Source organism: Protopterus annectens, chromosome 4.part0 (assembly GCF_019279795.1).
Source record: "Protopterus annectens isolate FY-2018-M chromosome 4.part0, PAN1.0, whole genome shotgun sequence".
Taxonomy (NCBI): Eukaryota; Metazoa; Chordata; order Ceratodontiformes; family Protopteridae; genus Protopterus; species Protopterus annectens.
The window spans coordinates 57,397,149-57,425,034 of NC_056733.1; the positions used below are offsets into that span (position 1 = coordinate 57,397,149).

The following is a 27,886-nucleotide window of genomic DNA, read 5'->3' on the forward strand; positions in this document are numbered from 1 at the left end:
GTCCCCATGACCAGTCCAGTGAGTTACTTTTCTATCAATTCACGGAAGAACTACAATTTCCAGTATTAAATGAAACACAAATAAATACACTCAAAGCTCCAATAACCATGGAGGAAATTATAGCAGCTATAGACAAGCTGAAACTAGGTAAAGCACCAGGGCCAGATGGGTATGTGGCGAAATTTTACAAGACATTTAAGCAACTAATAGCACCGGTCTCACTGAAAGTTTACAAATACATAATAAATTTTGGAACCACAGACCTGTGTATAAATAAATCAAAAACTATCCTCATACCAAAATCCAGCTCAGATGCCGTAAATCCAAACAGTTGTAGACCAATAGCTCTTATTAATATTGATATCAAAATTCTATCAACAATTTTAGCATACAGAATCAAAAAAGTTTTACCATACATTATATCCTCTGAGCAATTAGTCTTTCTGAGTAATAGACAGGTTTGGGGCAACACACTTAGAATAGACTCAATAATCAGTCTAATGGCAAAGGATGGATGCCCCAGATATGCACGATCAGTGGACACATCCAAAGCTTTTAACAGAGTGAACCTTGACTTTCTATTTAAGATTCTTAAACAGTTCAATATTCCTGGTGAGTATATAGCTATGGTGAAGGCCTTCTTTAGCAGAGCTACTACAACACTCTATATAAATAAGAAGCAATCAAAACCTATCCAAATTGTTAACGGCACAAGACAAGGATGTCTGCTATCACCATACCTGTTCAATATTTGTATTGGAACTCTTCTCCTTAAAATAAGCCAAAGAACCTACCATCATTTCATGCACATCTCTAAAGTCCAAATAAAATATACAGCTTTTACTGATGACCTTAACATTTACTTTGCACTGCCAAATACTGATTTAAAAAAAATTCTAAATTCCATTGAAAAGTTCTCTAAAATATATAACTATGCCATTAATCCAATAAATCAGTTATATTCCCTCTGAACCCCTTAAGCCACAACAAATTCTATTGTCCTGAAACTAAAATTAAAGTCAGTTACTTTCTCAAATATCTGGGCATTATGTTTACCCATCCCCACTCTGATTTGATTAAAAATAACCTGTACAAAGCATGGACAAATATCACGGAAGACAGAAAAAGATGGTTAAATCTTAATCTATCCCCTCTATCTAAGGCTGCAATTATAAAAATGAACATTCTCCCAAAAATATTGTTTCATTTCAACATTATTAATCAATGCATAAAAAATATTTTTTTCACCAAATTAGAAACACTTCTCGGAAAGTTTATATTGCATCCTAAAAGTACCAGAACAAGCTATTCCAGATTAATATTACCCAGAGTAAAAGAAGGTCTAGGACTACCTGATTTTCAAACATACTATGACATTGTCACTGCTACTCGAATCGTACAAATAAACTATGAATTATCTAACAAAGAATGGTACCTACTTTGGCTTAAACTATATTATCAACATCTAAGCTCTTCAAACTTAAGCCCTAAAGCCATACCCTTTCTAAAAACTAAGACACTAAGGATTTTTAAAATTCACCCCATAAGCATAAGGAAAAGCTTATTATTCAAGAAGCTTATATCTTCCCTTAATCTTAGTGACACCCTATTACTTGGACAACCAATCCAGCTAAACCCAAATATCAGATTAAATAACACTATGTTAAACCTAGACCAGTACCCATTAATTAAAAAATGCACAGTTTGGGATTTTACCAAGTTAAAAACCTCTCAATTGAAAGCATAAGGCAAGATTAGAAGTAAGTAGGAGTTATAACATTATAATTAAGCAAATATTATATTTAACCAACACAATTACAGCTAACATCAAAGCTGGCAATCATGGTATGCAGCTATACCAACAAATTATAAACTTATTGCTTCTAAGATCGAAAGTGCTATCAAATACCTAGAGATCAATAACAAAAATTAAATACCAAGACTCACTCTTATACTCAAAATATTGGGAGGAAAAGAACAACAAAATTACTTTCAATTAAAAATTGTTGCAGTTGAACTTATCATGAAACCAACCCCTTTCAAAAAATTAATATGCACCCAAGTTATGATTAACAACAATGGCCTACTACACATCATTTTTTTTCAAAATAAAATCAATCCCACCCATTCACCTTTCTGCCCCTCATGCCCAAATAGTGTAGCCGACACCCTACACATTTTCTGGAGCTGCAAAAATGTATATAAATGATGGTGTTCGCTAAGATCTAAATTGGAAAAAAGGGGTACACTAAATCTACCTTGTTGTGGGAAATTGCAGTTTTGCATATATTCTCCATAAGTTTCACATATGCAAATAAACACATCATAATAATCATGTATAGCTCAAAACTGGCTAGATGGAACTAAAATTACATGGGATGAATACAAATGCTTGGCTATGAAATACGTATTGGCCAACAAGCTAATTACTAAAAGTAAAAAAAAAAAAACTATCCTATTATCGTAAATATTGGAAAACTCTTCTAGATGTCTTAAGGTAGACCTAAATACATTCTAGGGATAAAAGAAGTACTACTACATTAAATAAAGGGGACCGTAAAAGAATAAAAATATTAACTTAACCTTTATTCGATTTCAGTTTGAGAGGTCATGAAAGTGCAACTTAATAGATCATTAGAGGTGGCATAGAATTGTAAGTAGTGTATATAGTTAGTACAAGATATAGCTGTAAGTTAGGTAGGTTGTAGTTATGCAGTGAGAATGGTCAGTGTCAGGTCCTATTAAGACCAAGATAGGTCAGTGCTAACTTTGTTTAAACTTCAGACAGTAATGTTATGTCATTTAAGTTGTCATACATTCAAATGTGAGTACCCAAATGCTAATGTGCTTTGTGTAACTATGACTGTTAACTGATTGCTTATGTTCTGTTATGTTAATATGTTCTCTGTCACTGGTATTCCATGTATATTGTCCTTTTTATTAAAAAAAAATGAAAAATAACAATAAAAGTTCTTATTTGAAAAAAAAAGTGTTATTGTATGTATACTAAATGAAGTGTTGCTTATTTAGTGGAATGTTATATCTCATAAATCAGAATAATAAATTTAGTTTCATTTCTACAGATCTATTTCAAAAGCTCTTCAGACAAGATCTACTTGTTGCTAGTTTGTTCCGAAATTTTCTCTTAGCTGAACGAATCATGAGGTCATACAACTGCACTCCTGTCAGCAGCCCACGATTGCCTCCTACATACATGCATGCAATGTGGTAAGTAATCAGAAAATGTACTCTGCAGCTTTGCAAGTGAAATAACAGGAATGTATTAACAATTATTTGCTGTATGTATTATGTGCAGTTTCAGAATTTACAGTTGAAGTAAAATTAAAATCTGTTGTGACAATACTGTAACTTAAGTGAGAGATGTACGGTTGTGTGCTGGAACTTTGTAATATGAACATCTATCAAAAAAGGGGGAAAATCACAGCTGATTGATGGCTATGGAGATGAATCTTTTCTAAAAGTATCTTAGGCAAAACTCCTAGTGATGGGCTTGAAGTTTTGTCCCAAACAGTAGCATCAAGAAACCAGAGGGTTTGTTAATGAGACAGCCATTGGCAGAGTGAATGAGGAGGTGAGTTTGAATGACTGATAACCATTTCGCTCTCTCCTTGGGGAAAAATGTGAGGCTCACCTGCTTTGGTGTCCTGTTGAAGCTGTGGATAAGGCTGAAATGTGCATTTGCTGTTATATTTTACTAAGTGCATAAGTGGTGCTCCTATGGCCAGTCATATGTGGAAAATGTACATATCCATAGAATCAAGCACTTGGTACATTGTCTGTAACATGCATTGCTACATCAAGTGGACAAGATACACAATTAAGCCAAACTAGCCCTCTGTCAATGAGTCGCTGATCGCATGCCTCATTGTATTCCTTTTAAGGCTAGATTGTCCTGCTGCACAAAATGGGAACACCTTTTGGGTGTTAACATGGTGTTTAAGAGAGCACAGGAAGGAGGAGATTGTGTTCGTTGGCATCTGGGTAAGGCTAGATGGTGAAAATGCCCAGCTTCCACAAAAGGAATAATTTACTTTTGCCTTTAGCCAGGATAGTAAATTTCATTTGCCAGCTTGATCTGAAGAAATTACATTAAAAAAAGCTTTAGTAAGTGTTAAACAATTTAAGGTTCTATTTTTTCTTTAAAAAAGGTTTTGTTGACTGCTGTGGAAATTTTGAAGATCTGATTATGAACATGTGGACACTGTTGTCATGCAGATGTGCCCTTTTCCAGGCTTTTATCTTTGGCTATTTGTTTTCTGTTTAGTGAGAGAGAGAAAATTAAAAAAAATGTGTTAAAGTAAGTTTAATGAATCTGACACACTGAATTATTTCATAGAAGGGGAAGGAATCTGCCTAAGTTGGGTCAACTGCAGAGCAACAGTTGACTTTTCACATTGTGGTTTTTAAAATTCTGCATGGTTTTGCTGTGGATATTTAAGATACAAGTGCTTGAAAAAAAAAATGAAGTAAAAATTCAAAACAAAAGATATGAACTAAAATCATTCTGTTCTGTATTTGTATTTATTAATTTTTTCTGAATGAGGCGAATTCTTTATTTACCATCTTTATTAAATCTCCTCATTTTAAACAATAGCATAGGTACACATCCATTAATAGAAAAGAAAACATTTTCATGGTTTTCATGCACTATGCGTGTATATATTATTTTAGCAGCTGTCATTCACTCCAGCATTACATAGATTGCTCAGTTTCATTCCTCCCCCTGAGCATTATTCTGCATGTATTGTTCCCACAAATTCCATTTATTTCTGTGCAGTCTGCTCCTTCCCTTTTCTTAAGATCTTTTATCTGTACAGCATTCAGTATTTCAGTTACAGATGGTTTAGAGTTTTCCATTTTCTAGAATTTTTTTTGCAGCCTGTAGCATTAGTCTCGGTACAATCTTACTATATCTTGGTAATTCAGATCCTTTAGCCCAATTATTTATTTATTTTATTTATTTTACATTTGTTAACTGTGTTCCATGGTATTTCCAATGTTGTGGAAATGTTTTTGTACCCTTTTCCTGACCAATACCTTTCAACAATGAGATCCCTTTGATGCTTTGTAAGCTCTCTGCGAACCATGGCTTTTGCTGTAGCAGGCAAGTCAGTAAATGTCAGGAAAATCCTACTAGGACAGCTGAACTTAATTTGGGGTTAAAAAATAAAAAAAAAAAAACAAAAAACTGTTTCCTTAGTTACAGTCACTGCCCCCCCCCCCCATATTTTTGACAAAGTATTCTGTAGAGAATTTTTAAAATCTTCCAACTCATTAGCACCCCCCCCCCAAAAAAAAAAAAACTTCCCAGTTACTTTTCAACCTGAGGAGAAATACAGTGGCTATAAAAAGTGTACACACCCTTGTTAAAATGCTAGGGTTTTGTGATCTAAAAAATGAGACCACAATAAATAATTTTAAAACTTTTCCCACCTATAATGTGACATAATCTGTAGAATTCAATTAAAAAACAAACAAATCTGTTAGGGGCAAAAATATAAAAAATAAAAAAACTTACAATGCGCTGGTTGCATAAGTGTGCACGCCCTTAAACTAATACTTTGTTGAAGTGCCTTTTGATTTAATTACAGCATTCAGTCTTCTTGGGTACACACCTGCCATCAATTAAAGAGACTCTGTTTAACCCCAAATAAAGTTCAGCTGTCCTAGTAGGATTTTCCTGACATTTACTGACTTGCCTGCTACAGCAAAAGCCATGGTTCGCAGAGAGCTTACAAAGCATCAAAGGGATCTCATTGTTGAAAGGTATCGGTCAGGAGAAGGGTACAAAAACATTTCCACAACATTGGAAATACCATGGAACACAGTGAAGACAGTCATCAAAAAGTGGAGAAAATATGGGACAACAGTGATGTTGGAAAGAACTGGACGTGGACGTCCCTCCAGAATTGATGAAAAGAAAATATGAAAACTGGTCAATGAGGCTGCCAAGTGACCTACAGCAACACTGAAGGAGCTGCAGGAATTTCTAGCAAGCACTGGTTATGTACTACATGTGACAACAATCTCCCATATTCTCCATATGTCTGGTCTATAGAGTAGGGTTGCAAGACCGAAGCCTTTTCTTACACAGAAAAACATCCAGGCCCGGCTAAAATTTGCAAAACAATATGTTGTCTGCCAAAAGTATGTGGGAAAATGTGTTATGGTCTGATGTGACCAAAGTTGAACTTTTTGGCCACAATTCCAAAAGGTATGTTTGGCGCAAAAAACAATACTTTGCATCACCAAAACAACACCATCCCCACGGTGAAGCATGGTGGTGACAGTATCATGCTTTGGGTTTGCTTTCCTTCAGCTGGAACTGGGACTTTAGTCAAGGTGGATGGAATTATGAACAGTTCCAAATACCAGTCACTTTTGGCCTAAAACCTTCAGGCGTCTGCTAGAAAGCTGAAGATGAAGAGGAATTTCACCTTTCAACATGACAGTGACCCCAAGCATACGTCCAAATCAACAAAAGAATGGTTTCACCAGAAGAAAATTAAAGTTTTGGAATGGCCCAGCCAGAGGCACACCTAAATCCAATAGAAAGCCTGTGGGGTGACCTGAAGAGGGCTGAGCACAAGATATGCACTTGCAGTCTGACAGATTTGTAGCGCTTTTACAAGGAAGAGTGGGCAAATATTGCCAGGTCAAGATGTGCCATGCTGATAGACTCCTACCCAAAAAGACTGAATGCTGTAATTAAATCAAAAGGTGCTTCAGCAAAGTATTAGTTTAAGGGTGTGCACACACATCAAAGTATTAGTTTAAGGGTGTGCACACTTATGCAACCAGCGTATTGTACGTTTTTTATTTTTTATATTTTTCCCCCAACAGATTTGTTTGTTTTTCAATTGAATTGTACAGGTTATAGGTCACAATAAAGGTGGGAAAAGTTTTGAAATGATTTATTGTGGTCTCATTTTTTTATATCACAAAACCTGGCGTTTTAACAGGGGTGTGTACTCTTTTTATATCCACTGTACTTATGCAGACACTTGGCAATAAAAATCCTAAACATTCTTGACTTTGTTGTATATTTGTAGCCATATAATATAGTCATATTGTTGTTTTGTAAATTGCCTTTCCATTCTTTGTTCCCATTCTTTTCCAACTTTCTCTGATTGATTCATATCATTATTATTCATTATTTATTTGCTCTACTAACCTTTTTTTAGCAGCAGCTTCTGTTCTAGTTGCAACTGAAAACACTGTCACAGATGGTCTTTCACTTAGCACTCCCCCACCCATTTGTCTTTGCCTGTACTTTACCAATTCCTCATATTGAGGCAATTTCAAACCTGCACTTCAAAGTTCTGTTTGATCTCATCCCCACTGTATTACCTTTCCATCTCCAGCTATTTGTTCTCAGTACATTAGTTCCTTTGTTAGTATTGTCCAGGTAATCCCACCCCCTTCTTGCCATGTTTTTTCTTTATCTCCACTTGCAGTCATCCCCATTGTAAATTTCTTTTTTCTCCTTACTCAATTCCCATGTTTGCATAGTTTTCAGAATTATTTCTGCTGCTTAATGAATACAGTATTATGTATGGTTATTAAATGTAATATGTTGTATGGTTGTCCTTAAGAACCTACTTCCAAAATCTGTCTTTCTTGTTATTTCTCAAACTCCCCCATCTTTCTTGTTATTTCTCAAACTCCCCCCCCCCCCGCCCCCAACACAATTAGGTGAGCACTGTCATCTGCCCCTGCAGATTTCATCAGATGGTTTTCCAATCAGCAATTCTTGAGGTTTGTATTTATACCATTTTGCTACTTGCATTACAAAAAAATAATTTAAAACGTCATATCAGCTAGTAGATGCAAATAGACTGGATCCATTACTTTGATATATGAAATGCCATTAATAAGAATTAGCCAGTAAAAGGTAAGTAGCTGCTGTAAACTCTCCAGTAGAAAACAGCGATAGCCAGACAGTGAAGCAAAGCAGGGGAAGATGAACAGTTGTTAGCCAGTGGGAGCACTGGCCAAGGGTGATCTAACCACTCAGACACTTGAATTTGTATCCAGACCTGCTGGGGCTAAAATCCTGCAACAAACAGCAAGGAGAGCTTTTTAAGTACAATGTGTGTAACAAAACAGGACTTATTGGTAGATTTTGTGATCCAGAACTGGAAAGGTACATTTAAACCAGGCATACTTCTAATCTGTAAATGCTAAATATGAGCAGAATAAGTAAAACAAAAAGCATGCAGACTACACATCCATGTAAGCAACCTGACAAGCATTGAATATGAGCATCATAGTAAATAAGCAAAACAAAAATATGTAAGGGAGGTAATATTCCTGATGGGTGTATTGGAAGATCGTGCAGCCATGCCTTGCAGTTGTATTGATCCAGACTGACAGAAGTTCTGCATGTTTGCATTTTACTGCTTAATTATTATTAAATAGTCTTCCACAGATAAAGTCAGTGGATGCAATATGTTTGCATCTGTTTGTTCATTCTAAATATTTTGAATTACTACTTTTATAATGCAAATGGCAAAATGGTATAAATATAAACTTTAAGCAGTCCATTGGAAAGAAAGGTATTATAAAGTCTCTACCAATCTGAATAATTTCACAAAGGACAGCTGTTGCACTCCTGAGGTGATTTTGTTTTTTTTGAGGTTAAAGAACTAGAAAACATTTAGAAAGATGAGAAGATGAGATGTGCAGAGTCATAGGCAAATTTCATACTGTGAAGTTTTATTCAAGTGAGATGTTTAAATATACATATGCAGGATAAGAAGCATTTCACGTAGTGCAGAAACTTGACACAGCATTTATTTATAGAGACACATGACACTTGCACAGTTAAAGAATGGATACACTTTCAGAGGGGACATTATGTATGAGAAAAGAAATTGAACTGTTTGGGCATTTTATGAGCAAACTTGTTATAATTTCACAACATAACTAGTACAGATTTCCTATTTGATTCACAGCAAAACATATTTATTTTTTTTTCCATAAGGACAAATGCAGGATGCATTAAATTGTAATATGTTAATAGACTATGTGAGGCAGCTTGGCTCAATGGTCATTTATATTTTGGCTGTACATAGCTTTAGTCCTCACTTCTTTTTTCAATGAGCAACAAGACAGTCATACCAGAAGTGTATTTGTGGATATGCATCCAGTTGCCTACCTTCTGTATGAAGGAAGTAGAAGCTTGTTCCATAGAATTGCTAAGTGTTGAGCAACAAATCTGTCTCTCCATAGTGTTTTGTTTATTTGCCAAGGCAAGTTTATATCCCTAGTTCTAGTGTTAGTGGAACTGTTAAAGCTGTAGAGATGTAAAAAATCTTGGACTACTGGATCCCTAGTAGCTCAAAATGATAGGCACAGATCACCTCTAAGAAGTCTATTGGACACAGAATAAAGGGACAGTGCTTCCAGCCCCTCCTGATAGTTCTTGTCTTTTAAGCCTGTGATATTTTTATTTGTAAGAACTTGCTTGGATATAGATGAAATATTTTTTGCAATCAGTTGCATCAAGTGAAAAGACCTCCTCACCACTGATTCTCTGTGATGGTCAAAGGGATATTCTGAGGTCTCTCATCATACTTTCATTTTAAAACAGGTGTTTTTATACTAGAAGATGGAGAGAGGGGTTCTTTACCAAATGCAACAATATTGCACATTTTAACATTGTATGTTAAGTTGTCTATCTCGCCTTCATTCTTGCTGGATGGGTTCGGAGCCGACCTCTGCTCCGACTCGGCCACTCTAAAAGCTCGAGAGTTGGTTCCACCGGCTCGAGGCTCCCCTTATATCCCACAATGCTAGGCGGTATTACCTCAGATCTCGTTTGCCGCTACAGCTATCGAGACGTGTTGCTTCACCGGCTTCAGGTTAGTGTAGGAAATAGTTTTAAAAAAGTTTATTAAAACCCTTTAAATTAGTTTTTCCAGACAGTATCCCCTTATCTTAAAGGATTTTTATCCCTTCCTCCTTGTTCTTCATCTTTTTTTACCAGAAGAACTTATTGTTCTTCCCTTAGGCCTTCGGGCCCTCCCATCCCCTTGGAGTGTATGTGTTTTCTGTAGGGACTTTTATTAAACTAAAATAATTTTATTTAGTTTAAGTTACGGTTATTTAGTGTATAGTGTAATCGGTGTGTTTGTGTTTGTGTGTGGTTGCACTTGTTCCTTGAAATGTCCAAGGATTCGAAGGTCTCAGGCTTCAAGAAGTGTGACTCGTGCTGTCAGAAAATGTCTCTGACAGACGGTCACACTTCTTGTGTGTACTGCCTGGGACCTTTACACCTGCAGGACTCTTGTGCTGTATGCCATGGCTTCAGCCCTAGAGTCCTGCAGGAAAGAAAGAACAAGCTCATTTTATGGGGCTTGCTAAAGCCTGAGGGTCCCCCGACTGTTTCTTCGGGCAAACCTTCTAAGGCTTCTAGGTCTTAGACTCCAGCTACTGAGTCGACACCTAAGACATCGAAGTCTACTACAACATCGGCTCCGGCTGGAGCCGATGAGACTCGAACTTCTATTTCAGTGGTTCCCTCGGCTCCGGCTGGAGCCGAGGTATTGGAAATATCTGAGTCGGCTCCAATCAGACCATCGGAACCGACATCTAGGAAGAGGTCCAGGTCACCGTCCCTTGGCTCCGTTCATTCGGCTCCAGCATCTCCCTTGCTGTCTGAACGGAGCCATAGATATCACTCCTCTAGGTCATCGAGGCTATCCGACCATGATCTTCAGAGGGTAGTGAGTCGACTTCTTAAGTCCGAGGCACTGGCCCAAATGCTTCAGAGCCCGACTCATCAGTCGATGCTTAACCCTATCTCTCAAAATGTTCCTCCTCCGACTCCTTTGAGCTCAGAGCCGGGGCGTTTCGGAACCGAGACTGTGGTAGTGTCGGAGCCGATACATTTGCCTTTGGCCCCGTCGTCGGCTCCGATTTCTTCCTTAGAAGAATCTCGGCGCCGGACTTCCCTCGTCGGCTCCGAGGGGGTGAGTGGCATCGGACCCTTGTCCGACCCGCTCTCCTCTCGGCGCCGGCGCTGGTGAGTTCGGCTCCAACATCGCTTCGAGCCATCGCTGTCGGTGCCGAGGGAGGTTTTCAGCTTTCGAGCGGGACGTTTGGCTCTGCCTGACAGAGGTGCCTTCGAGGTCATGCGGAGTGTGTTGGAACCCGGTTCAACACCACAGTCGGCTCCGCTGTCCCTCCCTCTTGGTGCCTCAGGTTACGTCTGCTCACTCCCTCATCCCAGACCGCAGAGAGCCAGCTCCTCAAGAATCCCCTGTGGGATCTCATCCTCTTCGAGGCCTCTCCTGAATTGGCAGGGAGCCCCTAGGAAGAGAAAGTGCAAGAGGAAGCACATAGACTCACCTGAGTCTGTCACCTCTGACACGGATTTAGAGGATTCCGAGGGTTCCCCCCGTTCCCCTTCTGAAGATGTCTCCTTTGCAGACATTCTAGAGATCCTGAAACAGAGGGGAAATTGGCCAGCCCTTAACCCTTTGGAGGATGAATCTGTGTATCTTGAGGCGTTTGGCTCTCGCCCTTCCACCTCCTGGGTGTCCCCCCCCCTTTGACCCCCTCATGCAGGTGGTAGCTAAAAAGGCTTGGATGGCTCCTGACTCTGTGGACCCCACCCCCAGGAGGCCTTCAAAGTTTATAACAGCACCAGCAGATAAGCAATTTCTGACTAAGGGAGTTTCTGTGGATGCTATGGTGGTAGCTGCCGCCACTAAGAAGGAGCTAGCTGATCCTTCGGTGCCTGTCCATCCTCCTAACAAGGAATCTAGGTCTATGGACAGGTACGGGAAGCGGATGTTTTCGTCAGCGACCTTTGCTATGCGTTCGCTGAACTACCTCTGTCATTTCACTCATCTTCAAAGAGACTTGATCAAGGAAGCGAGTGAGATGTTAAAGGATCCTACAGCTGCGGGTTTTCAGGAAAAGATGAACGCTCAGCTGGCTACCCTAAATTCTATAGCTAACTCCTCCATGCGCCTCCTTTCATATGCGGCTGATGGAGCGAGCAGAGCCGCAGGGACAGGTGTGGCATTACGCCGGCATGCCTGGATGCGGCTATGCAATTTTGCGGACCCCTTTTAAAACGTCTTTCACTAATTCCCCGTTTGATGGATCATCCCTGTTTGGTCCTCAAGTGAAAGAAACCTTGACGAGGTGCGAGACGGATGGCAAAACTCTTTCTGCCGTCGGAGTCCGTTTTTCTACTCCTTCTAGGCCTTACCCCAAAGGCCAGAAAAGTGGAAAAATGTGGTTCCGCAAACAATCTCAAGGGACTTTGCCTGACGCACAGAGTCTGTTCCCTCCAGAGGCAGAGGGGAACAATAATGGTAGACGCCGCCTAGAGGCAGGGGTCCGCAGAACCAGGGCAATCGAGAAACCTTTTCCGATAAGCCCTTCCAGCATCCCTGAGGTGTTGCCCGACTGTCCACCTTCGGAGGCAGTCGGGGGAAGATTATCACTGTACCCAGAAGCCTGGTGATCCCTAACTCAAGACAAGTGGGTACAGTCCATCATTTCCGAAGGCTATTCCATTCCGTTCTTTCGCATTCCAAATCAATCAAAAAAATCCCTTCCAGATGTTCCACCTGCTCAAAGGGATCAAGCAGCGTTTTAAATATCAAAGTTGCTTGCAAAAAGAGCCATTCAGCCAGTGCCAGCAGACCAGCAAGGATCCGGAATCTACTCCAAGTTCTTTTTGGTTCCAAAGAAAACAGGGGACTGGAGACCCATTTTGGATCTCAGTATCTTGAACAAGTCAGTCAAGAAAACAAGTTTTCGGATGGTCACGCTACAATCCATCCTACCCCTATTGGGAAAGGAAAACTGGATGTGCTCTATAGACCTCCAGGATGCGTACTATCATATAAAAATGAACAGACGCTCCAGGAGATTCCTCTGCTTCAGGCTGGGAACCAGTCACTTCCAATTCAGAGCCCTGCCCTTTGGACTCACCACAGCCCCCCGGGTGTTTACCAAATGCATGGCAGTGGTGGCCTCTCACCTGAGACGTCAAGGATTCCAGGTGTTTCCATACTTAGACGACTGGCTCCTCACAGCTCTTACCAAGCATCTTCTTCTACTTGCCAGAGACTACACCTTTCGCATTTTTCAAAAGTTAGGTATCTCAGTAAATTGCGAAAAGTCTGTTTTGTCGCCTTGTCGTGCTATTACCTTCATAGGCGCAAATCTAGACACAGTCAACATGTCTGCGAGACTCACAGATAAAAGGATAGCAGACATACACAAACTGGTCTCCCTTCTCTTCCACAGCAACAGAGTCAAAGTCAGATTAGTTCTAAAAGTACTGGGGATTATGGCGGCTGCTATCCCTCTACTTCTATTAGCCAGATTTCACATGAGAATCCTTCAATGGATGCTCTTCGCACAATGGTCGTACCAACAACTTCCGATGTCCCACACCATTGTGATTACGCAAGCATGCAAGAATCATCTTCTTTGGTGGATTTCTTCCCCCCAGCTCTTCCTAGGAAGACCCCTCCGGTTGCTACTCTGACAACGGACGCCTCCCTGATCGGGTGGGGGGGGGGAATTATCAGGGCAGAACGGTCCAGGGCATATGGCAACCAGACGAACGCCACTTGCATATAAATGTTCTAGAGATGAGAGCAGTGCTTTTAGCATTGCAAGCCCTTCAAGACTCTCTCCCCTTGGGAACGATAGCAATTCAGACGGACAACATGTCTGTAGTGTGGTATATCAACAAACCAGGCGGAACCAGGTCCTACCCCCTATGTCGAGAAGCACTCAGACTGTGGCAATGGGCGATTTCTTCTCAGCGGTTTCTGATAGCAACGCACATCCCCGGGAAGTCCAATCTTATCGCGGACAAGTTGAGCAGAGCTATTCTCATGCCTCACGAGTGGTCTCTGAAAGATTCTATCTTGGAGAAAATTTTTCTCAAGTGGGGTCAGCCTTGCTGCGACCTTTTTGCTACTCCCCAAAACAGCAAGTGCAAAGATTATTTCACCCTCTTCCCTTACCAGGCCAGCCCAGCAGGGACGCTCTAGTCCAAGTTTGGCCCGGGACTTCTGTATGCATTCCTCCCTTCCCACTAATCTCTCAAGTGATACAGAAAGCTATCGCTCAGAAGGCCTCATTGATCCTCATTGCTCCTTACTGGCCTCGACAGGTTTGGTTCCCCTTTCTACATCAATTTCTGTTGGCGCAACCCTGGCATCTGGACCTAGTTCCAGATCTTTTGATCCATCAGTCGGGTCAGTTACATCGCTCCCTCCCCTCTCTGAACCTCACTGCTTGGTTCCTCCAATTCCAAACTTAGCCAGGCTTCCTCAAATATCTCGCTCTGTTCGAGATATTTTGATAGCTTCCCTTAAATCTTCCACTCGGAAGATTTATCTTAGTAAGTGGAAACGTTTCGCCTTTTGGGCTCAAGGAAGGGATATAGATCCTTTCACTGCTCCCATCCAAATAATCCTTGAATTTCTGGCTGAACTTTTCCATGCAGGTTCATCTCCTTCTACTCTTAAAGTTCAATTGGCAGCTATATCTAACTTTCATGTAGGCATCTCAGATTCTGCCATCATGTCTCACAAGCTTTGCAAAGCTTTCTTGAAGGGAATTTTTCTTCTTAAGCCTCCTATAAGAAATCCTCCTCCTTCTTGGGACCTTAATTTAGTTCTCACATCCTTGATTCTTCCCCCTTTTGAACCTGTAGCTTCCTGTTCAATGAAATTGCTATCCTGGAAGACTCTCTTTCTAATAGCCATTACTTCAGCTAGAAGGGTTTCAGAGCTTCATGCATTCAGCAGTCAACCTCCGTATCTGTTGTTTCATAAGGATAGGGTATCCTTTCGAACCAATCCATCCTTTTTACCTAAAGTAGCCTCTGCGGCAAATCTAAATCAAAACATTGACCTCCCTGTGTTTTTTCCTAACTTTTCTAACAGGTCTGAACAAAAATTGCATTGGCTAGACATTCATAGTCAATTAAGGTATTATTTGGATAGGACCAAACAGATCAGGAAAACTGACCAGTTGTTTGTCTCTTATGCAGAAGGCAGAAAGGGTCTTTCAGTTTCGAAGGTATCACTCTCCAGATGGCTTACATCCCTGATTTCCTTTGTGTATGAAATTAGACACCAAAAGTTGCCTAGCAAACCTAAGGCTCATTCGACTAGAGCTTTGGCTACTTCTATAGCTTTCCAAGACAGGCTGCCTATTGATACCATTTGTGCAGCAGCTACATGGGCTACTCCTCACACTTTCATTTCTCATAAGTTGGATTTAGCTTCTAGACATAGAGCTAATTTTGGTTCCACTGTACTCAAGAGTCTGTTCCGATAGGCCACCCGGGACAAGGTGCTAGGGACGCGGTCCCATCCAGCAAGAATGAAGGCGAGATAGACAACTTAACATATAGAAGTTATGTTCTTACCATAACGTTCCATGTTAGTTGTCTTCTTCTCGCCTTCTTTCTTGCGTCCCACCCTCCTTCCCCCTAGCCTGGACAGACCTAGAGGAGTTTGATTGTGACCTCTCTTTCTACCACCTCTATTATATATATATATGTATATGCTATACTGTGCATATATTCCTTCATCAGGTTTCAGGTCACCTTCTTCCTTTCCTTTTATAGAGGTGTTTTTTTCCCATTTCCAGTAGTTCTGGATTTATTATTGGCTGGGCCTAGCTTACAAACGAGATCTGAGGTAATACTGCCTAGCATTGTGGGATATAAGGGGAGCCTCGAGCCGGTGGAACCAACTCTCGAGCTTTTAGAGTGGCCGAGTCGGAGCCGAGGTTGGCTCCGAACCCATCCAGCAAGAAAGAAGGCGAGAAGAAGACAACTAACATGGAACGTTATGGTAAGAACATAACTTCTATTTTAACCCATTTCTGGGCACCAGTTGTTGATGTGCGAGTTCCATTTGAAGCTTCTGCATTTCAGAGGGGGACTTGAGGATGATACCATGTTTACAGTCTGCAATCTTTGTTTTCTAGAGATCCCCATTTGTAATTTGGAGATTTGCAAAGTATATGCCAAAGAGAAAAAATCCCAGCACAGAACCCTGAGGAACACCCTTGGTAAAACGGTTCTTTCCCTCAACCAGTTTGCTGTCTGCCCAACTACATGTTGGTCAGTTTGGAGCTCATTCTGCTTGCCTGTTAATGTTAGCATGTGGTACAGTGTCAGAAGGCTTAGCCAGGCTGATGTATGTTGTATGGACAGTGTAATCACTGTTCACAACTTTAGTTCATACTTTCAAAGAAATCGACCAGATTCATTAGACAAGATCTATCTTTAAATGAGCAAACCAGCAGGAGTCAAGCCTTGTAGGATATTTGATATCAGCATTTTATTAGGTCAGTTATGACATATTCCATGTGCTTGCAGGGGAGACTAGTCAGACTAATGGGTCTGTAGTTTCTGGGGTTAGTGGTGAAGTGGCATCACAACAGCTGTACACCATATTTCAGGGCCAAAACCAGGGGCCTAGGCTCAGGCTGAGTACCTGTAAGAGTTGGTCCACTAGGGTGTGTTTTTTTGTACTGTTTATTAAGTGTGTTTTTTTGTACTGTTTATTAAGCAACCAGATATATTGTTTGGCTCCATGGATAATGCATTTTTTTTTATTTTGGAGAGTACCTTTAACAAGTATTCTTTGGTTATGACATGGGGTTTGAGATTCTCTGGGGTATGTGGACTTTATTCAGTTGTTTCGGGGGTGAAATTTGCAGTGAACATGTTTGCTAGTATGTTGACTATATCTACTGTAGGTATTGCCATTTTGGCTAAGTTCTGTGCTATGCTGGGTGTTATTCCATAGTTTCCTAAAGTTGCTAAAGAAGGATTTGTAATTTTCTTAAGTTTCTTATGCTAGCTAGTCTAATTCATGAGATCCCATTGTTTTATGGTGAGTTTAGTCATATTGATAGCTTTTTAATGGTAACCTTGTTTTTTTTATATGTTTTCTTTGTTAGGTTGGGAGAGCCATTAGCTGAACTCTGCCTAAAAAAGAAACTGTAGGGGCAGCAAAGGCTTTAGCCGGTATGCAAAAGCTCTAGAAAAAGACATGCAAGCCATCCCTTTGAAAGTAATTAACTAAAATAAGTATTTATTTATCCATAAAAGTGTTGTTTTCAAGTATCTCAAATGTTCAAAGTGAAAGATAAAGCACTACAATGAATTTCATCAGATTTGTCCTCAAAATTGCAACCCAAGTACAATTTATAACTGAATTTTCAGGCACATTCTCTAGAAAGTTTTTCTGTAAAGTGCTAATGTGTTTCATACATATACCTCTGTAGTAATAGGAGCACTTGGTAAGTCTACACACAGATACTAAATATGGATTCATAAATAATGAGGTTTGGATTGTAACAGAATCTGCAAACAAATTCACAGCCACCAGCTGTCTCACCACTTACATGCCTTTGCAGAATGGCACGGTCGGTATCTGTTTTATGAGATTCGATAAAAGTACAGATGAAACCTAAAAAAACATAACACTACATCCAGTAGAAAGTGTCTCATCTCTTGTAAACCTATCTTACGTATATCATATAGCATGTCCGGATGAGCATGTACATTTCTTTGACACAGTATGTCTCCAGGGACAAATGTGTACACCTTCATGAGGAGTGAGATGTACAAAAGATATAATCTAGTTTGACAGTACTCTGAAGATGTTGATAAATGGGATCCACCATGGAAGAATCATAGGATTTCTGGGAAAGCATAACAAGAAAGAGTACAGCCAAATCTGTAACAAATGTCAGGCTCAAGTAAGAATAGTAGACTGCTGACTAACAGTTTGTGGTCAATTGTAAACAGGGAGTTGTTGGCAAGTCTCAGTCTGACACCCAGTCCTCCGTAGTAAACTCCTGGTATACTTAAAATGGTAAAAAATCCTAAATGGTGTAGTACCATCACTTTTGGTCGACAACCCCTCCCTATATTATATTGTGTAGACAACACACAATATCAAAAACAAAAAATGTACTCACAGGCCTAGGAACTCTCTCTTTTGACTATAATGTGACTGCAGTTATCAGGAGATCGTTTTGTTTAGCACAGCTAATTGTCAAAGGAATGTCATCTTGGTCTAAAATGCTAATCACTCCCTTGTAGTCAGCATTAATCAGACAAGTGTTAAAGAAATATAATTGTTGCCAGAATGGTAGCCCCCCGGTATGACTTTGAAAGATGAGCTTGAGTCCAACTGAGAAGGCTTAATGCTTGGCAAATACAAGGGCAAAAAACATGAAGAAAAAATATGGTGCAGTTCAGCAGGTAGCCTCCCACAGGCCTTTAGCAGGATTATTGCACAATTTTGTTAAGCAAACATTTAAAGGAGGACAATATTCCACATTTTGAGAAACAGAACCCTGAGAGTGAAGATTCTGTTTCCCAGATTAGTATTTGTAACTGTATCAGAACTGGTAGAGAAGGAATGATTAGTTGGAAATATCTTGGAGCAGTATGAGATTGAAGGTAAGCTGTTTCTGTGACAGTTACAGATGTAAATCCCAAACTGTGTGACCCTTATATAGGCTAAAAGGCAGTTGATTACTGAAATGAGGATTGCTTCATCTAGGTCAGATCTAATAATGTGTACAGTAAGGTCTACTATATAGAGCTTTCTTTCTGGATGGTCTCAAAAACATGGTACTCATAAGATGGCTGTAGACCATAACGGAATGCTTCATTTTACAACTGTTTTTACAGCTTAATGTCATCATTGTCTCGGGCGGCTACAGTGGTGCAGCAGTTAGCGTTGCCGCCTCACATCAAGAGGTTCTCTGGTTTGATTCTTGGCTGGGGTGCCTTCTGTGCGGAGTCTGCATGTCCTCCCTGTTGTCACGTGGGTTTCCTTCTGGTGCTCCGGTTTCCTCCCACATCCCAAAGACGTGCAGTAGGTGGATTGGACACTCTAAATTGGCCCCTAGGTGTGTGTGCGTGCATGTGTGTGCCTTCTGTGGAAGGTTGGGCTGGCAATTCAACACCGTAAAACTCCACTGCCAGTCATGAGCGGACAGATGATCAGCTGTGGTGACCCCTAACAGGGAAAAGCTGAAAGAAGAAAATTGTCATCATTGTCTCATTTGAATGTATTTTTAAACTGCATTGGATGTGCAAAATGGGATCTCATACTGTACATTTAGTCACACTCTAAGAACCCTTCTTGGGACTTCCCTTAGCTGCTTCTTGGTATACTCCACTGCCCAGCAAATGTTGAGAATATTGAAGAAAATCCTTCAAAGTAGAAGACCTTCTCTGTTAGCTATGTGCTTCTTCCCTTTTGAATAAACTTCCATATCAAATTGGGCAGTTTAATTGTCAGATATGCTGGTTTTAATTGACAGTAAGAAACTTATCCTCATGACCTAACTGTACAGCACTTAACTTTCTAGGGAGAGTTAACATGTTTTCACTATACTTGTAAAACATTTTGTTTCTTTATACTGCTGACATTGTCTGACACTGAAAAGATGCCACAGTCAAAAATTATTGTAATGACTCAGGACAAAATGGCTCCAGTCAAATTCAGCATTAAACTGTGCCTAAAACCTAAAGTGTTGAATGGCAGTGTGTGCCTGTAGGTGCAAGTATAATTTCCAAATGTCTTTGCTAAAAACTGTCGAAGAATGATTGCAATGTTGTCTCCTACATGTTAGACACCTTGTGCAGCTTTACTGAGACATACTATGGTTGTAGTCTTCCAAGTTGCTTTATATTCTCTTTCTGTAAAGAATAGGTATATCAGTCCTTTTCTGGGTTAGAGGTGCAATACATGTTCATAATATGTTTGTATTGAATCATTACATCAGAATTAAAAAATCAGGCATATTTCTTAATAAAAGTGTCCTGAAATGTGCTAGCACCACCTGTATAGGCTGTGATGAACTATGTAGCATGAAGATAAAGTTGTGTGTGTCTGAGTGCCTAAAATCACAATTTAAGTCCAGACCTTAGCTAAGTGTATTGAAGTATTTTCAAGATTATTTATCTAGCTATATATATATATATATATATATTTTTTTTCCACAGAAAATTTAATTGCATTTCAAAAATAGTTAAATATTGTAGGCTATATTAACTATTAGGATGTTCATTCTTTTCCCAACATACATACATATATTCAAATATGTGTCCGATTCATACTGTTTTTTTATTATTAGGGCATCAAAACTAAAAATGAGTGCTTGCTTTGCAGAAAAAGTGATATTTTTGTCATTTTAAATTTTGTAGAATATAGACATTTGGCAAACGCAGACTGGCATCCACATGTTTGAGATTCTGTTTGCCATATCAAAGGCCTAATAAGCATCATGACCTCCACAAACTGTGATGCAAATTGATTTTTTTTAGCACATAGTGTGGTGCACAGGTATGTATTTAAGTTAGTATGCAAAAGTTACACTGACTTAGAAATTATCCTTAGTATTATCCTAAGCATGTAATAATCTGTTTATATCAAAGTAAAAATCTCCATTCATTCAAAAACATTTTAATAAAGCTACTTTCAGTCCTTATAATCCTTTATAACTCTGTATTTGTATGTATATATCTGATGTCTTCAGAGGTCTTCCATATGGACTGTTTAAACAGGACTTTTTGTAGATGACTTGTGGTCTTGCCTTTGAAACTGTTTTTTTTTTTGCAGTGCAGATTTATTTGAAAACTTCAGGAGTCTTTCTGTAAATGTTGACTAATGCGATTTTAAGTCTCTTGTTTTCTTGCAAAAGCTCTAGCTGTGATATTTCTAGTTGCTTATCTTTTTTTAGAATGTTATGTTTGATACAATGCCCTCTGTAGATGTGTTTGATTTCCTGTGTATACCTTACCCAGTCCCTTCATGCACCACAAAGCATTTTTGTTCAGCTACCCATCAGAATTCCAATATCCTTGACCTGGCCTTTACCAGCCTACCTTCTACCTGTAACCTATCCCATATCCCTTTGTTACTAGTTATGCAGTACCTACTTGAGATCTGTCACATTCATCTCTGCCTTTTACTTGTACCTAAACAGCTGCAATAGTACTGGTCTTCCCTAAATGTATTTGCAAACTGAAGAACACATCTCCCTGCATAACAGTAGAAGGGAAAATAAGAAGGTACAAGAAATCCCCAATCACTTTCCTCAAGGCCACAATGAAACATATCTGTGAGAAGCTTACAAGCATCTTTAGATAAGGTAAATGGAGTACAAGCTTTAAGGTTACTAAAATACTAAAGAAAACTACAAATATTTCTTCAGTTATGTCAAAAAGAATTGAGGAATAATGTCCATCAATTAACTGAGCTTATCCATAATAATAATATTGTACATTCTGATCCCAGGGATATAGCCAATATCCTAGCAGACAAAGTTATTGCTGACTTTATTGCACCTACCCGCATCATGACACATACTCTTCCTGAAAATTTTGTTCCACCAAAATCACTTAGTGTTGTCAAATCACTTTCAAGTTTCAAAGACTAAAAATAGTATTTCCATTAAACAAAATAATATGCCAGGTTGCCTTCTCATCAGTGCCAAGTATGCATTATCCAGTCTGCCTGATGCCTAGAGAATAGCCACTGTCTCTCCCCTATATGAGATGGTCCATAAGCCTCACCAGCCTTATTTACAAAGCTATAGAACATCTCATGTAAGAATTCATTAATGTAGACATGGACAACTTAACTGACCTAGATCCCAGCCAGTGTAGTTTGGTGAGGGCATGTCCTGTCTCTTGAACCTAGTAAACTTATCTGAAAAGGTCACAGAGGCTGTTGACAGTGGTCCCTCAGTGCACAATGCTTATCTTCACCTGACCAAGACTTTTGACACTATTCCACCTGTTGGTATTATTCAACAATTAGATAAACTTAACAAATTACATTATTACATAAATCTACTTTGTCCATTGGATTACAGATTGGCTATCCAACAGATTTGTGTTGTGAAAGTTGTCGGTACCGTCTCTAAAATAAAATCATACCTGATAAAGTTATTCAGGGTTTAGTGCTGGGCTGTTTTCTCTTTGGCATTTTTTTGTTGCCATCCATGATAATATCCCAGAAGAGCCATTGACCATATTTGCTAATGACTACAAGCTTGGGCTTTATCTGGTCATCCATTGATACCAAATATCTCTAGCAAGGGCTGGAATTTGCACTTACCTTATGTACCAGATTGGTCTCAATCAAGGTAAATGCAGTGTAGTTGCATTCGGCAATAAAGCTGCTTCCACCTCATATGTTATATTATTTCTCTTCAGACAAACACAAGCATAAGAAACCTGGGTAGTTATGTGGGTAACTCTCTTTCACTCAGTTTTGTTTCCACAATAGTCAGGAAGTTCTTCTCTGTGACACAGTTAATTTCCAAGAGAGTATCCTCAAGATCCAAGAAAGTCATTGTACCACTGTGCTCTTCCCTTATTAGACCCATAATGGAATACATTACTCACTCTGATATGGTTCAGACAGAAAGGCCCAATGATTTTATCCAAAAAATGTGCAACCTTAAATTCTTGAACTATCTGATAGAGTAGCATAACATTCTGTTTACTCAGTAGCCTACTAGGTGCTTTAAGGTGATGTGTCTCAGTGAAGAGGGACAGGTTCCTAACTCAAGTGTATTTCCAGCCTGTAGGATAAGTTATTACTATGGATTAAAATGCTATAATAGTGACATTTAAGGCTACTCTTAAAGATTTGATAAGTAGTCACAGATTTACAACAGGGTTGTCATGTATGGCCCTGTTCAGTTTGGGAGGCGAATACTAAGTGCTTGAAAAATGTGACAAGCGCTTCTAAGTATGTCTGCTCAAAGTTGCATATGACTAGGCATCTTATGGTCCCTATGATCACTTGCCTAGTATTGTTTGTATGTTCTATCTTACCAGGAACTGTAGTGTCAGGATGTAGTTTCCCATGGCTTTTGGATTCTTACTTTGCCTGCAACCTATAAATATGGTAGTTTTTTTTTTTTTAATTTCTGTCATAATAACATTTCTGTCTCTGCTGAGTTGTCCAGCCTTTCTTTTTCCTTTATGATAATTTTCAGGTATTAATAAAGTAATTGAAGTAGACAATGTTCTCTTCAACCTTCTGCCCACCAGTAGTTCAACTGTTGAGAGATTAAGTCCTTCTGATGATATATTCTTGTATTTTATGGCTGCCAGATGACAGACAGTCCTTATAGAGTTTTCACCAGAGTTTCCTATGAGATTTTTCACTGTTTGGATAGTTCTCTCTTCTTGTTCGTTGGACTGAATATAGTGTGGATGGAATATGTTATATTTCCAAATTCGCTTTCATGACAAACCTTTCCTGACTTGTGTACTGTGGACAGTTGACAGTTAAGATAATGTCAGGTATCCCTTATCTCAGAAATAGAGAATGTTCTGTAGTCCTATCTCGCCTTCATTCTTACACTTGGGATCTGAGCCGAACCTCTGCTCTGACTCGGTCATTCTCTAGCTCAAAAACTTTTGGTTGGCTCGTGGCTAGGAGGTATCCCATAATGCACCACTAACATATTCCAGATCTTGTTTGCCACTCTTTGATCTCAGATGTGCTTCTTCTTGGCCGTGGCTAAGTGAAAATTTTCTATATGTTTTTCTAGTTATTTGCTGACTAAGAATATTTGTATTCTCTGGTTTAGTGTTTTAGCACATTCCATGTCTGTTTTAGACAATTTGCTGCTTTGTTTGCTCAGTTTGAACTGTTTGTGCTTTTGATTGGCAGTCCTTTCGTTGGCCTTGTTGTTATCCCTGCATCGCTTTCACTTGCTGTGCTAATTGTTTAATTGTTATTGTCTTTCTCTATCACCTAGGGCTAGGCCTGTTTAAGTTAGAACACCTAGTCCTCTGTCTGTTTGTCTTTGCTGTTGCCTCAGGACTAACCATTAGTGGAGGTAGTCCTTGTTCATTCTTATATTTAGTTGTTTATTGTACTAATGTCTAAGGATACTAAGGATCACAAGCCTTCGGGCTTTAAATGTACCCAGAAAATGTCTTTGACAGATAGGCACAATCTTTGTGTGCACTGCTTGGGTGCTATTCACCTCCAAGAGTCTTGCTTGTTTTGTCATGTCTTTAGTCCCCGTGTTCTTCAAGAGAGAAAGAACAAACTTATCTTGAAAGCCTGTTTAAGCATTTTTTTGAGGTTGAGTTGGCTTCTTCTTCCTTCAGCTCTAAGTCTCCATCCTCCAAGAAAGACAAAGCCAAATCTACAAAAAAGCGGTCTCCCACTCATTCTGTCTCGTTGGAGCCATCAGACAAAATTGCCAAAGTGACTACATCCTCATCGGCTCCACTGATCTCGGTGCTGACAGAGGTTTCTGTTGTGGATCCATCAGTTTTGGCTGCAGGAGTTTCGGAGCCGATAACTGAGCCTGTGTCTTGGAGCCGGTCAGCTGAACTCCAACCATTCTCCCCGACTTTTAAGTCACCTATCTTTCACCGATCTAGGTCCCCCACTCTATCCTCCAGGTCCTCTAGGAGCCTTTCTGATGAGGACGTTGAGAGAGTGGTGCGCAGACTATTACAGACTTTGGCACTGGCAAATTTACTTTCAGCTCCGTCCCAGTCTGCTCTGGAGCCTACTGTGCCCATACACCCTGTCAATGTTCCTCCGAGCCACACTGGCGCTTCGGTGCCAGAGATGTCGGTGCCTCGGGTTGTGGAAAGGTCAGTTACAGCTACCTCATTTGGTCTCTCTGTTTCGATATCTGCTCTGACCCCTTCAGTGCCGTCCATAGGGTGTAGGGTCCTTAGCTCTCCGGTCGGGCCCGAGGGGGACGCTTGGACCCGAACTTCGGTTCCAAGCCTACCTCTTGGTGCTTAGGCTAGTGTGAGTTTGGACGCCACATCTGCCTCGGAGCCTATCTCCTTGACGCCGAGGGCTACTACTGCACCTTCGGAGTGGGGGGCATCCTCAGAGCCAGGAGGATCGGCCTTCGAGGTGGTGGAGTGTTCTGTCCAGGTCTTAAGTTCCAACCAGAGGTACTGACATTCTTCCCATTAAAGCACCGACTTCAGTCTCAGCTCCCTCTCTCACCCAACACAGCAGAGACTCGCAGCCTCAGGAAACCTCCATGAGTGGTCCCCAGTCTTCCGAGGTCTCCCCAGAATATCCTTTTGAGGAGCCCCCTCGGAAGAAAACTTGTAAGAGGAAACATGTTGACCCCCCCCCCGATGAGTCCATTGCATCAGACACTGACCTCGAGGAGTCAGAAGGGTCCCCCAAGTCGTCTGATGATATCTCCTTCGCAGATATCCTTGAGATCCTGAAACAGAGAGCCGGCTAGCCCACCACATCCCCTTCTGATGAGGAGTCAGTGTACCTGAAGGCTTTCAGGTCTCAGTCCTTCGCCTCTTGGGTGTCTACACCTTTTAACGAGCTACTGGATCTAGTGAGTCGAAAGGTGTGGGAATCTCCTGATTCTGTGGAACCGGTTCCTAGAAGTCCTAATAAATTTTTCTCAGCTCCTCAGCACAAAGACTTTCTTACTAAGGGCGTGCCAGTAGATGCCATGGTGGTGGCAGCAGCCACCAAAAAGGAACTTGCTGAAACTTCCTCCACTGTCCATCCACTGAACAAGGAGTCTTGAATGATGGATAGGTATGGGAAACGTATATTTTCTTCAGCAGCTTTTACACTTAGATCTCTGAACTACCTGTCTCATTTCACAAGGCCCCAGAGAGATCTCCAAGAGAACTGGGAGAGACTGTGCCAGGTAACGTATCTGAAGCAGTGTCTGAGAAGGTTTACACACAGATGTGTACCTTAAATTCTATTGTAAACTCCTCCATGAGGCTGATATCTTACGCAGCTGATGGAGCGAGTAGGGCAGTGAGTTCAGGAGTTTCTCTTAGAAGACACTCCTGGGTGCACTTGTGTAACTTTGCAGAGGCATTTAAGTCCACATTTACCAATGCTCCCTTTGATGGATCCTCATTGTTTGAAACCAAGGTAAAGGACACACTCACCAGGTGCGAACAGGAAGGGAAACCCCTGTCTGCCGTGGGAGTCCTTTTTTCCGTTCCTTCTAGACCCTATCCCAAAGGGCAGAAGGGCGGTAAAATGTGGTTCAAGAAGTCGCAGAGGTTTTTCCAGGGCGCACAATGTGATTCCTTCTCCAGAGGCAGAGGAGGAGGAGGAAGTAACGGTAGACGCCACCCTAGAGGCAGGGGAGGACCGCAGAACCAGGGAGACCGTGATTCCTTTCGTGGTCATCCCTATCAACGCTCCCTAAAGGAGGCCCGACTGCGCATCTCTGGAGCCAGTCGGGGGTCATATATCCTTATACCCAGAAGCCTGGCACGATATCACTCAAGACAAGTAGGTATTAAGGATAATTACCAGAGGTTACCATATTCCCTTCTCTTTTCCCCCTCCTCAGATCAGACGAATCCCAGATGTTCCACCCAATCACAGGGATTCAGCAACTCTAGAAATCCAAAAGTTGCTCGTAAAGAGAGTCATCCAACCCGTGCCCACAGACCAAGTAGGATTAGGGACTTACTGCAGATTCTTTTTGGTGCCAAAAAGAACAGGAGACTTGAGACCCATCTTGGATCTCAGCAAATTGAACGAATCTGGACAGAAGTCCAAGTTCCGAATGGTCACCTTACAGTCGATACTCCCATTGTTAGGGAAAGACGTTTAGATGTTCTCCATAGATCTCCAAGATGCATACTACAATATCAAGATGGACAGCGCATCAAGGAGTCACTTACGCTTCCGGCTGGGGGCCAGTCATTATCAGTTTCGCGCCATGCCTTTTGGTCTCACCATAGCCCCCAGGGTGTTCACCAAATGCATGGCAGTGATAACAGCTCACTTGCAACGTCTTGGATTCCAAGTGTTTCCATATCTGGACGACTGGCTTCTGACCGCCACCACCAGGCATCTACTGTTACAGGCCAGGGACACTACCATTTCAGCTTGCTTGCATTTAGGGATTACAATAAACTGGCAAAAATCTGCATCATCACTCTCTCAGCATGTGAATTTTATTGGCGCCGAAATAAATACTGTCGCAATGAGGGCTTACCTTCCCATAGAGAGAATTCAGAACCTCAGGGAAAAAATTTTGAGCTTACTTCCTCTAAGGAAAGAGAAAGCAAAGACTATGCTCAAGTTGTTAGGGATGATGGCCTCTACAATAACATTAGTCCCATTAGCCAAACTGCACATGAGGGTTCTGCAGTGGTTACTTTTTGCCCAATGGTCACTGCAGCATCTACCTCTTTCTCACCCCATCCTAATAGCAGAATCGTGCAAACAGGATCTTCGCTGGTGGACCCAGTCCAGCCATCTGACCACAGGCAACCATTTGTTCCGTCCCCCCTGTCACCACCGTGACCAGGGGTGCCTCCCAGATAGGGTGGGGGACATTATCTAGGGAGAACAGTCCAAAGCATGTGGCAGGAACACATGGCTCATTTGCATATCAACATCTTGGAGATGAGAGCAGTGCTTTTGGCGTTGAAAGCATTTCACAGCTTTCTCCCTGTAGGGACGATTGCGATCCACTCGGAAAATATGTCGGTGGTGTGGTACATAAGCAAGGAGGGACCAAATCTTATCCCCTTTGCAGAGAGGCCCTTCGAGTGTGGGAGTGGGCAGTGTCTTCCCAACGTTTTCTGGTCGCAATGCACATTCCGGGGAAAACCAACGTGATAGCCGACAGGCTCAACAGGGCTGTTCTGATGCCTCACAAGTGGTCTCTGAACACACACATTGCGGAACAGATTTTTTGCAAATGGGGTCAGCCGTGCTACGATCTATTTGCCACCCCCATAAATGCCAAATGCAGCAGCTACTTCACCCTAATTCCCCCGGAAGGGGAGGCACCCAGAGATGCACTCATTCAT

General features: G+C 40.9%; 1 protein-coding gene across 1 annotated transcript in view; it reads left to right on the forward strand.

Annotated features, from left to right (window-relative positions):
- RPTOR (regulatory associated protein of MTOR complex 1) overlaps positions 1-27,886 on the forward strand; it is a 5,042,670-nt gene that overhangs the window by 1,980,297 nt on the left and 3,034,487 nt on the right. The window contains exon 9 of the mRNA XM_044068087.1: positions 3,084-3,228. Within this exon, the coding sequence (XP_043924022.1) occupies positions 3,084-3,228 (145 nt within the window). The remainder of the gene's footprint in view (positions 1-3,083; positions 3,229-27,886) is intronic.